The 16,328-nt window shown below is 46.9% G+C and overlaps 2 protein-coding genes across 3 annotated transcripts in view; both read left to right on the forward strand.

The window, feature by feature from the left end:
* The window catches only part of ATP5A1 (ATP synthase, H+ transporting, mitochondrial F1 complex, alpha subunit 1, cardiac muscle), a 14,485-nt gene extending 13,312 nt beyond the window's left edge, over positions 1-1,173 (forward strand). For both annotated transcript variants that reach the window (XM_018568275.1, XM_018568277.1), the window contains exon 12: positions 951-1,173. In XM_018568275.1, the coding sequence (XP_018423777.1) occupies positions 951-1,029 (79 nt within the window). In that variant the 3' untranslated portion in view covers positions 1,030-1,173. The remainder of the gene's footprint in view (positions 1-950) is intronic.
* Positions 1,174-1,860: 687 nt separating this feature from the next.
* Positions 1,861-16,328, forward strand: part of PSTPIP2 (proline-serine-threonine phosphatase interacting protein 2) — an 81,463-nt gene continuing 66,995 nt past the window's right edge. Inside the window, exons 1-4 of the mRNA XM_018568270.1 lie at positions 1,861-1,955; positions 4,854-5,056; positions 10,548-10,639; positions 11,940-12,026. Coding sequence (XP_018423772.1) covers positions 1,861-1,955; positions 4,854-5,056; positions 10,548-10,639; positions 11,940-12,026 — 477 coding nt within the window. The remainder of the gene's footprint in view (positions 1,956-4,853; positions 5,057-10,547; positions 10,640-11,939; positions 12,027-16,328) is intronic.

Raw genomic sequence — 16,328 nt, forward strand, 5'->3', positions numbered from 1 at the left:
GATAAAATGGCTCCAGCGATGGACTACTAGTTTGTATTGAGGTTGTAGTCCATCACAGGAGCAAGCTTGAAACGGTGGAAGGAAAAAAAGTGTGGTTTGCAATCTAGTGAAATGGAAAGTGTAAAATGATACAGCAATCAATGCAAAATGGCATTGATCCAGCTATAGAGGACTACAAATCCCAGCAATAGTACATTATAACTGGTGGTATTCTGCATTGCGCTGTATAATGTATTGCTGGGATTTGTAGTCCTCTATAGCTGATGGTACATTGTGCTGTATAATATAAAGCTCAATGTACCATCAGCTATAGAGGAATACAAATGATTAAACATTATATAAATCGCCTACAAAACGGAAAAACCAGTGACTGTCTATCTGGCAGCGATGAGGTGCGGCGCGCAGGGTGTGGAGACGTGAACGGCCAACTAATCGGAAGCCGATTAATCGATTGAAAACGTAAACTTTTTCAATCGTTTTAGTTGATTAGTTGTTGCAGCCCTAGGTAAGAGACTAAAGATCTGAATTGAAGCAACTGCTGTTTACCATTAGAAGCCACTTATAGCCTTGTATGAGGACCACCTTAAAGCAACACTACACCCTCCTATCCAGCCAAAGATGGTGCCATTTTAGCCTGTTTAGATTCCAGTTGCCATGGTGCTGCACATGTGATCAGCTATGATGCCAGTCATTTGAGGGCTTGAAAGTTCAGCTGAAGTCCAAAATGAGCACAATGGCAACCCTGACAGTCATTACCACAAGCAGTCCCTTTGTAAGTTACTGGAGATGCTAAACTGTTGGGTCTCGTTCTGTTTTATTGCATTTAGTTCATAACGCATCTTTTGAGACTGGCTCCAGAACTCGTGCAGCTTTTTAGGTCTTCCAGAAGCATCTGTTCGATTTGGGCTTCTGCCGCTTTGTAAATGCTGACCTGTCTTTTTGTTTCTCAGGGTCGACGGAAAGATCTCCGAGCCGGCAGAAGCCAAGCTGAAACAAATTGTATTGACTTTCCTGTCTACATTTGAGTAAAAATCACACCCGTCTTCCTGTTGCCCTGTGGATGTCGCTGTCCTTATGTTCCTGGATCCATTTTCACTAAACTTATTGAAGCACTTGTGCTTTAAATGTACAGACATTTCTCAATTGGAGAATAAAATGTTCCTGAAAACTTTACTGTGGCCTCTGTTACTTATTGGCATTTCCTGTGCTTGATTTGGCAATCCCTGCCACCCCTGGTAATGTTTGTTCACTGCAGATTATATTCCAATCATCATTTTAGGGCTCGTGTCACACAAGCGGTCAGCTTGCTCCCAGAAATAAGAGAAACTCCTCCTGTACCTATGGCGCTGCTCACTTACTGGCCAGAACCACTGAGATTGTCACGTTCTCTGCCAGCAAGCGAGAGTCTCTGTAGAAACGGGCGTGATATTCCTGTTGCCACCAAACTCGAGATCAACTGTGTGGTATGAACCGGAGACCTTTAAAACTCAACTATGGATAGAATTACTGTAAGGCTTACAGCAGCAAAGCATCCTAAAAATGTCCACCTCCCGAATCGGTGTACCTGCTGGGATTAGCATAGAACCATTCACTTGTTTCTGGTAAGATGTAGGCGCTTCAAGTCTCAAACACTTCTTCTCTAGACCCCTCACAAAACACACAGCCCCAGACCACTTTGTCACTAGCTAAGACAGGGGTAGCCAAACTCCAGCCCTCCAGCTATGGTGAGAACTACAGATCCCATGATGCATCTCTCTCTGGGAGTCATGTCTGTGGCTTTGAGAATCTTGCAATGCCTCATGGGATTTGTAGTTCCTTCACAGCTGGAGGGCCGGAGTTTGGCTACCCCTGAGCTAAGAGATGCAGACAGCCACAGTGCTGGAGCCTGAAACCTGCGATGTGTACATCTGGAGTGACCGGGAAGCATGTCGAGAGCTGATCCATTTTATCTGGAGGTTGTAGAAGCGCCTGCATGGCTGTGATTGGCTTCTGATGAGCAGCACTGTTGTGTTGCTCTAAACCCATTATAAGGTGCCTGCAGAGGGGGCTTTAATAATGGCGTTCATGAAAGTAAAAACCCCTCTATTGTGCAGATGACTCAATTCTCTGTTCAAGAGAACCTCTCCCTGCAGCTTGTGTATAGCGCAATTCCATGTGAACTAGCGGAGATTGACTAAAACCGCCTTTTAATGTAATGGCACTGACCATATAGACCTGATTTTTAGCATCTGAGTTGACAGTTCAAGACAAGATGGTAAGGCGGGCCCTGCCCCTGAGGGCTTACAATCTAAAAGGGAGGGGCCAGTGATGCATGAGGAGGTAGCTGTGTGGGGATGAATTGTCTGAAAATGTCAAGGTTCAGTGGTTAGGTTGAGGTGGGATAGGCTTCCCTGAAGAGATGAGTCTTTAGGGATCGCCTAAAGGCAGTCAAGGTGGGAGATAGACGGACATGTTGGGGTAAAGAGTTTCCAGAGGATGGGAGCGACTCTAGAGAAGTCCTGGAGGTGAGTATGGGAGGAGTTGACAAGGGAGCTGGAAAGCAGAAGGTCTTTGGATGAGTGGACGGTTAGGGTGATATTTTGAGTATCGCTTGCGTACAACAGAATGTGCTTGTTTAGAGGTGCCCAGGGCAGCAAACAAGTGAGTAGTTTAATATATTGTAGTTTGGCTACAAATGGTTCTGCTCGGACAGCTTTTCAATGAGCCCCTTGCCAAAAAATAGCTTCCTGCAGTAGAGAACGTGACTGCTTACTTCCATATCCAGACGTGGAGTCCAAACTTCCTCCTGAACTTTGTCCTATATGATTTCCTCAAACGTCCTGTAAAACCGAAGTGATGTAAATCTGGCTAGGACAGAGGCTAGAACACTTTGATATTAAAGGAGAACTATGAGGTGAGCGCTTTTCACTCCTCATAGTCCTAGCCGACCTGTGACAATGAGACTGTCACAGGTCAGCTCAGTAGATCGGAAAGTGAGCGAACACATACCGGCGCTCGCTCACCTCTCGATCCTGTTACGGCTCTCTGCCGTGACAGGGGGAGGGGCTGGATTCCCCGCTCCGATCCTCCAGCGCTGACTGGCTGAACGGATGGGGGAGGGGGCAGAGCCAGCTGTCAGTCACACAGCTGGGCGGATCCAGGCATAATTGTCGGGATCCGCTTCAGGTGCGGCGTCTCAGTATAACGCCAAATTACAGCTCCCTATATACTGAGCTTAGGGTGACGGGAGGATGCTAGTTTGTGTCCTCCCGTTACCCTAAGGAGAACTATGGGGAAAAGCCCTGACCCCATAGTTCTCCTTTAAAGGTTCAGGCTTAATATGTTCTGTGCCTTTTGGTCGTGTCTTTTCTGAGTGCAGTTTTCTCTTTTCTCATCGAAAGACAAACCCCCCCCATCTAATGCAGAAGAGGGGACGGTGTTCTACAACCATGCCACACTTCCTTGCTTAGGGTGCCAATGCAATACAGTGCATGTAGTGTGGTGTCTCCCTAGTACATGAGCTTTACTGGTAGAATCACTGGTTGTAAAAACAGTCTGAAATGTGCTCTCGCTACCTCTATGGACGGTGAGCTGCAATATATTGAGAATTTGGGGCTTTGGTACACTTGCATGTGGAAGTTCTGGTGGTTACTAGAAAGCTTTGAGAACTAGTTGAAACATTTAAAATGCCAGCAGCTTGCTTGGTGACTGCAGCACTCATGAGCGTTTTTCCAATCATTATTTTTGTTTTACAAGATACTGTAATATACAAGTAGAAGAGAAGTATACATTCACAGACCATAACTGCAATGTTGGTAAACCACTTCTACTGTGCTAGTATTAGTGCCTGGGGGCACCATACAGAGATTGTGAGTATCCGCAGCCAGTAAACATTTTGGACCTATTGATCTGGTACAGTCAGTAAACATCTTGTATTCTGGTTTAAACAGAGGTGAGTGGTAGCAATTGTTGGGGGTCGTTTACTTCCCATACACTGCCCTCACCATATGGGAGAATTTCAAACCCTTTGTGACGGTATGAGCTTGGGTGTCCTTGCCTTTAGATTCAGAGTGCTAGCAGTCTGGTATGGAATGAGTGTGTCTGTAAGCGCTGAATCCAGGGGTTCCAGATCACCTCAAAGCGAGGGACCTTGTCGGTCAGCCGTGCCGTGAGGCGCTCATTAGAAAAGAACCACTGGAGCCTGCGTTCCAGCTACGTGGACTTCGCCACTATCTGCTTGGCCGCTGTGAGGCCCTAGAGCGTAACTCCCTCAGGGGGCAGGTTAAGTAGAGCGGCTTTTGGGTCAGGTGCCAGTGTGAGAGCATGAGCGTTTTTAAAGCACAGCTTCATCTTGGAATTTTTTTTTCATTCCCACGCCAAGTGCAGCCTACTTGCCTCTAGTTAGATAAGAGGAGACTGCCAACACCAACTTATCAAGGGGCAAGAATAGTGACCAGGATGAGTGATTTGCCTGCTCAGCTGATGGTAGCTAGCAAAGTCAAATCAAGCTGTTGTCTGGGGGTGATGTACACACTGCAGCAAAATTAATTCCTAAATGTCGTAGAGCAGCGGTTCTCAACCTGTGGGTCGCAACACACTGTCGAGGGGGTCGCAGCATCCACGTCTGCTGCGCTAGGTGAGAGGCTCCTCAGCCTCCTAGCGCAGCAGTGTCAGTCAGCGGGAGGACAGCAGAGGCTGTGAGTGACCGTCACAGCTCTCTGCAGGGAGATGATCGAGAAGTGAGCGTCTGTATGTGTTCGCTCACTTCCCGATCTATTGAGCCGACGTGTCAGTTTCATTGTCACACGTCGGCTTGAACTATGAGGATAAGTGAAAATCACTCACCTCATAGTTCTCCTTTAATTCCACTCTAGGACTTTACAACAGAACAACCTTTCTCTGAACAAAGTGGTGAGACTGCCCAAACGGAGATGTCTGTCAGGTTTTAGCTCTGGAGTTTCAGGCTTGCGCTGGAGTTTAAGGAAGCCCCCAGTTCTTGCTCTGCAGTGTCTCCAGCAAGTGACCACCAGGCTGGCTCTGGAGTCTTTGGATGCTCTGGCTCCAGAAATTCTGGCTTGTGCACAATATTTCAGAGATCTTCTGCTCGGCTACACCTGCCAATAAATGAAACAATAAACATGACTGTTTCCTGATTCTTTTAGAAAAATCTAAATTTGCATAGGTGTTTTGGCAGCAATCTGGGGATCACCTTATGTAAATAGAGGGTTGTCCTTGCATCACGTGACACTCGCTGGTCTCTACCAAATTCATTTTAGAATGTTTGACTTCATTACAGCTTTACTTTTAGGTGACAAATCTGTTTTATTTGTGTTTTGCTGTAGTGCATTGCTCTCTCCATTAGGGTGTGCCCATGGTCTTCATAAGATGTTCTCTGCCAGCCTCTGTTGAGAGATCCAGAGGCTGGAGCTGTAACATGGACTTGCCTTGCATGTTTGTTAACTAGTCACTTCTCGGCCTTTTGGCTAAGATCAAGTGTAGTATCTGTTCTTATCAGTTTTCGGTGGGGAACTTTAATAAAACCTCCTGGCCATGCTTTTTGAAGGATCTTTGCTAAAGGCTGTTGCCGGGGTCTGAGGTGCTGAACCACAAGACAGGACCACTCGGCTTGAAGATAGGACCAAGGGTCTTGGCCCTCTGGGACTACCATGTATTACTGGATGCTTAAAGGAGAACTATGAGGTGAGTGCTTTTCACTCACCTCATAGTTCTAGCCGACCTGTGACAATGAGACTGTCACAGGTCGGCTCAGTAGATCGGGAGGTGAGAGAACACATACCAGGTTCGCTCACCTCTCGATCCTGTCACGGCTCTCTGCCGTGACAGGGGGAGGGGCTGGATTCCCCTCTCCCCGCTCCAATCTGCCAGCGCTGACTGGCGGAACGGACGGGGGAGGGGGCGGGTACAGCTGGCTCTGCCTCTAGATAGGCAGAGCCACCTGTCACTCACGCAGCTGGGCGGATCCCGTCATCTACGTCGGGATCCGCTGCGGCGTCTCAGTATACCGCGAGCTGTAGCTCGCGGTATACTGAGCTTAGGGTAACGGGAGGACGCTAGTTTGTGTGCTCCCGTTACCCTAAGGAGAGCTATGGGGAAAAACAGTGACCCCATAGTTCTCCTTTAAAGAGAAACTTCACCCCCCTCGTCATTTTTTTCCCCTCCACCTGTTATTTTGGGCTTTCACTAGAATGCATACTCTCGACCAGCCAATTCTGCTGTGGTCCTCAGATGAGCTGCCACAGCCCACGTTTCACGCCGCCAGCTGTCTCTTCTGGGTTTTGCAGCCGGCCCCTAATGACACGCAGCCAGGGACACGTCATTCTCGCCTAGGTATTCCTGGCCAATAACTATCGTATTTGCCGGCGTATACGACGACTTTTTATACTTAAAAACATCCCCCGAAAATCGGGGGTCGTCATATATGCCGGGTATACAATCTGTCAACCCGCTGGATGTGCGGTGATACTGTATGTACGGTAGCTTCGGAATCCCGTAGTTGGCTCCGGGTTACTGCTTATGGTACTGTAAATTAACCCCCGAGCCAGACTCGGGAATACCGCCAAGGAGGTTAGTGGGTGTATTTAAACATTATTTTGGGCTATACTCGTCTTATACGACGAGTATAGCCCAAAACCTACGTTTTAACAGAAAAATTAGGGGGTCGTCTTATACGCCCAGTCGCCTTATACGCCGGGAAATAGGGTATTAAAAAAAAAGTTACAAAACCCCACAAAATCAGCATTTTTATATTGCGGAGGGCGGGGTTGTCAATTGCAGGGAGCAAAAGTGGACCTGGGGAGTGAAGGTCTTCTTTAAGAATAGACCTCACCCACACTCATCTGGGTGAAGACACTGGACCACAATGTGAACCTCCACTGGTCAACAACCTTACTCAAGTTGGTCCAGTAGCTAACAAGATGTTGCTAGAGACAATGGAACACCACAGGTTTGCAGCCTTATCCGAATTGATCAAGTAGCTAAAGAGATATTGCTGGGGACAATGGAGTAACACCTGAACCTCCAATGGCCTACTGCCGCCCTCACTACCTGATACACTACCTCTGTTGTAATGTGTCTGCTTTGTGCAGGTGAAGTCTCCATTTAGGGGCCACTAGTTTTGTGAAGACATACTACTGTTGGTCATTTCAGCCCTCCCTACCCCCTTTGTGTTTGACATAAACCTTTAAAACTGCATTCAAGGACTGGACTGACATTTTTGCAAATGTAACGGCTATGCCTAGGGAACAAGGTTATCACTGCCAGAGAAACTTACTATGGTCCCATACGCCCAGCTTATGGAGATTCCGCCTTGATTACCACACAGGTGCATGTTCTTTTAGTAATCTGAGGAGGAAAACATCCATAGGGTTTAATAAGGCTACACATAGAGGCCTGGTTGGTGGAAGCAGGCCACGTGTATAGGAGTGGCTTCCTAGCCTTGACTGAAGAATAATTCAGCTTAAAGAAGGGGGTTCTGGCTATTCCTAATTAAGAGGTGGGAATTGGGGTCCTGCTAAAGCAGGAACTTCACCCCCCAGGTAAATCTTTGTGTTTTTTTTTCCTCTTTCTCTTACCTACACTCACCGGCCACTGTATTATATACACCTTGCTAGTACCGGGTTGGACCCCCTTTTGCCTTCAGAACTGCCTTCATTCTTCGTGGCAGAGATTCAACAAGGTGTTGGAAGCATTCCTCAGTGATTTTGGTCCATATTGACATGATAGCATTATGGGCCCATAGTGTGCCAAGAAAATATCCCCCACACCATTACACCACCACCAGCCTGAACCACTGATACAAGGCAGGATGGATCCATGCTTTCATGTTGTTTATGTTGTCTGACCCCATTATCTAATGTCGCAGCTGAAATGGAGACTCATCAGACCAGGCAACGTTTTTCCAATCTACTATTGTCCAATTTTTTTGTCCAATCTACTATAAGTCCAAGCCTGTGCGAATTGTAGCCTCCGTTTCCTGTTCTTGGCACCCGGTGTGGTCTTCTGTTGCTGTAGCCCATCTGCTTCAAGGTTCAATGTGTTGTGCGTTCAGAGATGGCATTCTGCATACCTCGGATGTAACAACGGGTTATTTGAGTTACTGTTGCCTTTCTATCATCTCGAACCAGTCTGCGCATTCTCCTCTGACATCAACAAGGCATTTTCACCCACACAACTGCCGCTCACTGGATATTTTCCCTTTTTTGGACCATTCTCTGTAATCCTGAGAGATGGTTGTGTGTGAAAATCCCAGAAGATCAGCAGTTTTTTAAAAATAGTCAGACCAGCCCGTCTGGCACCAACAACCATGTCACGTTCAAAGTCACTTAAACCCCCTTTCTTCCCCATTCTGATGTTCGGTTTGAACTTCAGCAAGTCGTCTTTACCACGTCTAGATGCCTAATGCATGGAGTTGCTGCCATGTGATTAGCTGATTAGCAATTTGTGTTACCAAGCAATTGAACAGGTGTACCTAATAAAGTGGCCGGTGAGTGTAGCTTTAAGGTGCCCATACACTTTACAACCCCCGCAAGACTTTTGTCTTGCGAGGGTTGTAAAGTACTTAAAAAAAACGTACGATCTGCCCATCTTGGACAGGCAGATCGTACTTGCGATCATCACAGGCTGCAATGGGGGGCGGGCTTTCGATGACTGCAAACAGGCAGTGTGCACGTGCGCACACCGGCCCTTTCGGCAGTTGTCAAACAAGCACGCCACTAACTCGCCGACAATCATACAATTCCCGGCGGGTTTTCCAGCCTGCTTGTTCGACGGAAGACGTGCGATCGTACAGTAGAAACGGTCGCACGCCTTCCATACACCTGCCGATTATCGTACGTCGTGGGATTTCCCGCGATTATTGTACTATAATCGTGCAGTGTATGGGCACCTTCATACTCACATATGCAGAAAATCCAGCACTGCTGTTAATCTTCACTCTGCCACATGCCTGCTGCCACACCACCATGTTCTTAGCCTATGCAATTTGGAGACACTTGCCTCTTCCAGGCTCCTCCAGCCACCCCCAATGATGAACATCGGCACAGTGTGTTTAAGATGACCCCAAAGACTCCTGGGATGCGTGACTTATGCACCGAAGTTTTTTAATTGCTGGGGATAACAATTATGTAAAGTGATGTTTCGGAGTGAATGTCCATTTTCAAGTTGACCATCACACCAAAATATTACTTTACAGAATTCTAATCCTCCCTCCTCTTTAGTCTATAAAAGCGGGGAGAATGGAGCCTCTTGGGATATCCACGTCAGATATCTCAGGAGGCATCAGGTTCTACATCAGGGATCCTCAAACTACGGCCCGCGGGCCACATCCGGCCCGCCAGGGTCCTTGGCCCGGCCCGTTCAGGTGTCAAGGCCGGGTAGCTGCAGGCCCCTACCTTTACTACCTCCCGGCCGGCTGTTGTAAAAAAAACGGCCGCCCGGGAGTTCTCTAGATAAGCCACGCCTACTTGGGGAAATTCAGTCAATTTGAAAACAGGCAGCGATGCCTGTTAACATACAAGCGATCCGCCGGCTATAGAGCCGACGGATCGCTTGTATGGGCGGTCGGCCCGTGTGTGTCCCCAGGGCCGGCCTTAGGGGTGTGCGAGCAGTGCGGCCGACACAGCTCGTCCTGGGGGGCGGCTTCTCTCCCCCTTACCGCTGGGCGCTGGCCATCCCATATGACAGCGCTCCCTCGTCCGCCCCCCCCAGGAGGGATCATAAAACGTCGCCTATGGTCAATTTTGGGTATGGTGTTTTTTTGCGATTTTGCGAGTGCGCGCAATTTTTAAGCTTGACATGTTTGGTGTCTATTTACCCGACGTGACCCCGTCTTTTATATTTTACCACAAAATTGGGTGATAATAAATGTTTCCTAACATAATGTACAATTGAAAATTTTCTGTAATTTTCATGAAATATAGTAAATAAATAAAACCCCCAGTGGTGAATAAATACCACCAAAAGAAAGCTCTATCTGTCCCCAAAAAATGGAATAAAATAATTTCAGTACAGCGTTGCATGACGGAATAAATGTCAATCAAAGTACTGCAGCGCTGAACACTAAAAAATGGCCTGGATGGGAAGGGGGTGTAACACCCCGGTCTTCAAGCAGTTAAAATAGGCCCAGCCGCCCTAAACAGCGTATAGCAATCAATTGGCCGGCTGCCCCGGCCCGCGGGGTCCAGGGAGAGATTGTCATTCCGCCGGCCCCGCCTGGGTGTCAGGGAAGACATACAGGCTGTTCCGGAAGCTTAGCAGCTTCTGTGTTCGGGCTGCGCCCTTTCATCTCAGGGCGCATGCCGAGGCAAACCAAATGCCTTGGTTCCTTTAGCAGCGTAACGCCATTCACACCAGAACAGCAGCTGCTGGAACGCGCAGCAATTGCTCACTAACGTTCCCCCTTTGTTCTGGGACGGGAGGGGGCGTGGCGGTACTGCACCACAGCCACGCCCCCCCCTGTTTTTCAAACTATGATCCGGCCCCCAACAATGTCTGAGGGACAGTGAACTGGCCCCATGTTTAAAAAGTTTGAGGACCCTTGTTCTACATAGTGGCAGGAGGAGGAAGGCCGTGGCGCCGCATCATCAGGGAGCTGACTGCAAGAACATGGAAAAGACCTCCGACTCTCAATGGCACAGCAAAGGTAGGTGGTGAAGCGGGACCCTGTGTACATTATGGTTTGGCGGATCACAGCAGAACAAAGGGTAAAAGGGGATGGAAAAAAAAATAAAATGAGGGGAGTTACGTTCCTTTTAAGTATGGGGACTTAAAGTATGGGGATAGTGACTACTGATCCGGGTGTGTGAGCCGAGGTGTCATAATACTTTTCATATGACACCTCGCCTCACAGACCCGAATGGCATTGGGAGTTGGCTCTTCGGTTTTTTTTTCTCCAATTAAAGGATTTTCTCAAAGTGTGGTTTGTTTATTTACTTTGACTTTTAACCCTTTAGTGGATGGGTTAGGGACCCCGCGTTTCCCCCCCCCCCATTTTTTGGAGCTGGGGTTCCCCCCTTAAAATTCCTACAAGACCTAAAGGACCTGGTATGGATTTTGGAGGGACCCCTACGCACTTTTTTTTGTTTTAACTTGGGGGGTCCCTCCTAACATTCCTACCAGATCTAAAGGGTTTGGTATGAATTGGGGGGAACCTCACGCTTTTTTTTTCTTCTTCTTCTGCAGACAAAAACATTTTTTTTTTCCTCTAATGTAATTTTGCTGCAACGAAATTCCGTCCAACAAATGACTATACAGACTACCGCTAACGAATTTTGGAATCGGAAATTTGGATTCTTTTGCATTTGTTATATCTGTAATTCGGATGCATCCGAATTTCCGAAATTGTGTCCGAATTTTCGATTTGGAACGAAACGAATCGCACAAGTGTAGTGTGTATTACTTGAATGGTACCTGCTTGATGCCCTCTGGTGCCCATGGTTAGTCAGATGCCTGTCAGTAACTTATGGTTATGAAAGCCATTTAGGTGCAACTCATGCTCATGTTTTTGCTTAAAATGTGAAGTTCTGGAGGCCCGTAATAGAGGCCCCCCATAGCTATTCCACAGCTTATGGTTTAAAAAAGATTGCAGCCAAATCTGCCCAGAACCAATTGGCATAGAAAATGGAAAATTGTATCATACCCGTAATTTTCCTTTCCTGGTGCCTGTTCTTGGCATCATACTAAATATACTGCCATGTAGGCACCTGGAAAGACAACTGCACACCGCGTTATAACTACACTGACCTGCAGGGGTCACTCTGTAGCCATATTCCGCTGGCACCACTATTTTCTGTAGTCAGCATAGTCCCAGTACAGGTTGAGCGTGCAGGACTAGGGGCAGGGCATCATAAAGAGGGAAGGACATAAGAGGAACTAATTATTCTTGGCAGGCAGTAAAGTTTAGTTTTCTGCAAGCGTGTACTGATTTCTCACTTCCCTTTCAGTGGAGGAGCTTGCAGCAGGTCCAGGCAACGCTTGCAAATAAACTTGGATCTACCATGAGAGGGGTTTTCTTCAAGGACAACTTCTGGGTGAGTCACTTTGCAGAAAGCGTAGAACCCTATGGCTCTTCTTTAAAAAAAAAAAAAATTGACAGCCAAGACAGGGGTCAGGTGCAGACGAGCAGGTGTAGCCAGATTTATGCAGTTGGGGCGCTGAAATAGGTCTGCCGTATGCATTTGGCACTGTATGCCAAAAAAACAGGTGTTTCAACAACAGGCAGCATTCAGCTCCGCAGCTTTAAAGCAGACCTGTACTCGGAGACATTGGAGGGCTGCCATTGCTGAACTCCAATTAACTTTGACTGTCTTTGGCTTTTTCAGTCACTACCCTGAAACAAGCATGCATACCGGAGTGAAGTCAAGGCTCCTGATCGGCATACTTATTCCAGGTCTGTGTTCTAGTTCTGAGGCTACTGCAGCTGCATGGCCGTCATCTCTATAGAAGTGCTCAGGTGCTAGACAGGTCTACTTTAAAGTCTATCTTAACCCAAAATCTGTTTTTCAGTATGTCTGCCGATGAGGCCTTTGGTAAACCTAACAGGCAGCTCAACGATTTACCGAAGGAGGGCGCACAACAGGCTGACAACCCTGCAGCTAATGACGAGTAAGCGCATATTCCTCCTTTTGCAAAAAAAATATTAAACGCACAATTTCTTCTTTCATCAATGTGGGTGCATTTATTGCAAAAGGTAGAATATGCTTTTTAAAGCACCACCGAGGTCACATGGTGCAAAAGTAAATTAACTCCAATGGTTCAAAGAGCTCATACAACTTTATTTGTATTACGCACAGAACTTTACATTTATATAATGCATACTCAGCTGCTGAGGCGTGACTATTACTACAATGTCTTACAAGTGCATCATATGGTAATTGTTCAGAGACTGATCCATGCTTTGATACATTAAATATGTCTGATGTATCCAGTCCTGGAATACATTCAAGGCTCAGCGTTCCACATTTTTACCTCCCTACACAGCTGATTTTCCAGTGTTTTGGGGATTGGACTGCAAACTATAAACTTGTGATTTTTGTTGAGGTCTAAACAAAGAGAACTTTGGTTTATCTCAGTTGTTTTGCGGATAGGTCACCAGTTGGGCGTCCAGTTGTAAGTCCAGTTTGGAGTCGAGTTGGAAGTCCAGTTGGGAGTCAAGTTGGAAGTCCAGTTGGGAGTTGAGTAGGGAGCGCAGTTGGGAGTCCAGTTGAAAGTCTAGTTGGGAGTCCAGTTGGAATTTCTGTTGGGGCGTCCAGTTACAAGTCCAGTTGGAAGTCCATCTTGACGATGCTAGATGTTGACTTATACTCATGGTCAAAGGGGGCTCACATGAGTACATGGGGACACAATGTGGTTTTTATTCTTTTAAAAGTTTGTGATTTTTTGAGATCTAAACATAGAGAACTTTGGCTTATCTCAGTTCTTTTCTGCAGGACAGGACACCAGTTGGGAGTCCAGTTGGGGCTTCCAGTTAGAAGTCCAGCTGGGAGTCTAGTTGGAAGTGCATGTTGACTTACTCTTTACTCTTTTAAAAAGTTTGTGAGTTTTTTTGAGATCTAAACAAAGAGAACTCCAGTTGTTTCCTGGAGGATAGGAAACCAGTTGGAAGTCCAGTTGGGAGTACAGTTGGAAGTCCATGTCTGACTTATACTCAAGGTCAACAAGGGGCTCACATGAGTACAAGGGGGCACATTGTGGTTTTTAAAACAATTTGGACATTTAGGCGATTATAAAAACATTTTTTAAAGTAAATTCAATAAAGATATTTCATATTTCAATTTTATTTTTGTATATTGTGGTATTGTGTGGCAATCCCACAGTGGAACTGGGGGTTGTAGTCACCCAGGACTCTTAGCCAGAGAGACTGAGCAGTTCCAGGAAACAAACTGTTTTGCTAGGAAAGAACTGGCTTTGCAGTTCTCTCCAGAAAACCTGGATTTGGTATGGGATCCTGGAACTGGGAGATTTCAAAGAGAATTGGGAGGGATGAAATCTCCATTCCTGGGTCCATGGTTTAGTAGGGACCAGAACCTAATGATTGCACACCTGTGCATAGCCCTTATGGAAAGGGTGCTGGCTGGTGTTCTGGGCTCCAGCTGGGAAGAGGAACAGAGGTGTTTAGGAGTCAGGAGGACTCCACCCAGACGTCAGAGGGGAGCTAGGTGGCTGTGTGTGCTGGAGGCACCTCGTAGACAGCCGAGGAGACAGAGAGCCAGTGACACATGAGGGATGTGTTTGAGTGCCCACGAGGGGAGAGGTCAGGAAGGTCGGTGACCCTAGGACCGCTACGACACACTGCTGAGAGAGCGGAGTGAGGGCTCATAAGCGAATCTACTGAGCCATATAAAGGGAACTGTCTTATGTTGCTGCTGATGCAAGATATATTTCTGTTTGCCCTAAATAAACTGCATTTGATTTGACTTACCTGGACTACAGTGGAGTGTCCTTGTTACAATATATATTGTGATACCTGAAGATTTTTTTGTATAAAGCTCCATTTAAGGTATAAGGTTCCATATGAACATTCCATAGGAACACTGAAATCAGGGTACCCTATAAACCAGTGCTTCTTAAAGTGGGGGTCGTGACCCCATATGGGGTCCCGCAAGTGAACAGGGGGGTCGCGATCCGAGTACCCGGCCAGGACAGCCATCAGGGGGGTATGGCTGGTACTTGTGTGAGGGGCCTAGGCGGCCGAGGGGGTCTGGGCACCAAGCTAGATTGTTTTATTTCAGTTTACTGTATAATTTGCAGTGTAGTGTAGTTTTTAAGGTCGCGGCCCCCCCTGTGCACTCGGTACCTTCCTGAGCACGTGTGCGCAGGAAGGTTTTTTGTTTTTTTTACATTGACTGAACTTTCTTTAACCCAGCAGCAGTGGAGCACAGCTGCTGGACGTAAAGATAAGGCGGGGGTTTAGTAGTACTGGCTGACCGATGCTGGGGAGGGGGGTGGGGGTCGAGAGATTGACTTACGCTAGGGGAGGGGGGAGACACCGACCGACGTTGGGGTCCCTTAAAAATTTCCTTGGCCAAAAAGGGGTCACGAGTGGAGAAAGTTTAAGAAGGCCTGCTCTAAACAACATTTAACTGCTGGACTTTTAACCCCTTCAGCTGTCACACATGTACACTCACCCCCTTCCCGTGAACCAGACCTGTAGAGAAGCATAGCAGTACTTATCTCTCATACTGCCCACACCTCCACACGCCGATCTGCTGTAGAGCTTCTGAAATTGAAACTTCCTAGAGTGTTGTTCTCCTGGTTCCCCCATAGCACTCACCGGTTCCTCCACAGAAGTACACAGTAGTAAAGTGGAGGTCGGCAGAAGGCTTACCTGTCCTCCTAGCTGCACGTCCACACATTGCACTGCTGTAGAGTATTCCCTGGGTGAAGTCTCTTCTTAAATCGGTACTTCCAAGAATTTTAATCTCCTGGTTCCCCCATAGCACTCACCGGTTCCTCCACAGAAGGATACAGTAGTAAAGTGGAGGTTGGCGGAATGCTTACTTCTCCTGCTGGCCACATGTCTGCACATTGCTCTGCTACAGAGTATTTCCTGGGTGAAGTCTCTACTGAAATCTACACATCCTAGAGTGTTGATCTTCTGGGTCCCCCATAGGACTCACCGGTTCTTCCATAGTAGGACATAGTGGTAAAGTGGAGGTTGGCAGGAGGATCTATTAAGAAGAACTGCGGGGGAACCAGACAATTGACAGTCCCAGAAATCTCAATTTTACCCAGTGGTTACTCTACAGTGGAATGGCATTCGGCTGGTATGGCATTCTGAAAGAACTTTTCAGTAAGCAAAAAAATGAAAACCTAGGCACATGTATAAAGTATAGCGACAAGCTTTACCAATTAGCTCTCCTCTTTGCTTGCTTTGGGGTTCGGAGAATGTAAACCCCCTTGTATTTCATGGGAACAAAAATTAAAAAGTGTTGGAAAGGGGTTGAAACAAGTCAAATATGACCTGTAACAGTCATGTGACCAGCTTGCTCTCCTGTCATGGGCTTTTCTCTGCAGCGTTATGCGAAGAACACTCCAACAGACATTGCAGGCTCCACATTGTCACCTGCATTTTAAGAATGATTTACTGTGTCGTGTCCTGCGGAGAATGCTTTATGCTCTCTTCCATCAACAGCCCCCTCAGTGTTGCATTGTAACACTAATCTGGATACTGACACATTTTGTCTAATTAGTGAACTGATGCAAGACCCAAACATTTTTTCTTTATAATAATTTACAGGAAGTCTTGCTGTTTCTAGACAGGTCTTGCATAATACATTCCTGGAGGTCTACAGAGTACCACGAATGCTACTGTGTCAAGTGTAATTATTGGG

This window comes from Nanorana parkeri, unplaced genomic scaffold (assembly GCF_000935625.1).
Source record: "Nanorana parkeri isolate BGI_ZX_2015 unplaced genomic scaffold, ASM93562v1 scaffold1166, whole genome shotgun sequence".
Classification (NCBI taxonomy): domain Eukaryota; kingdom Metazoa; phylum Chordata; class Amphibia; order Anura; family Dicroglossidae; genus Nanorana; species Nanorana parkeri.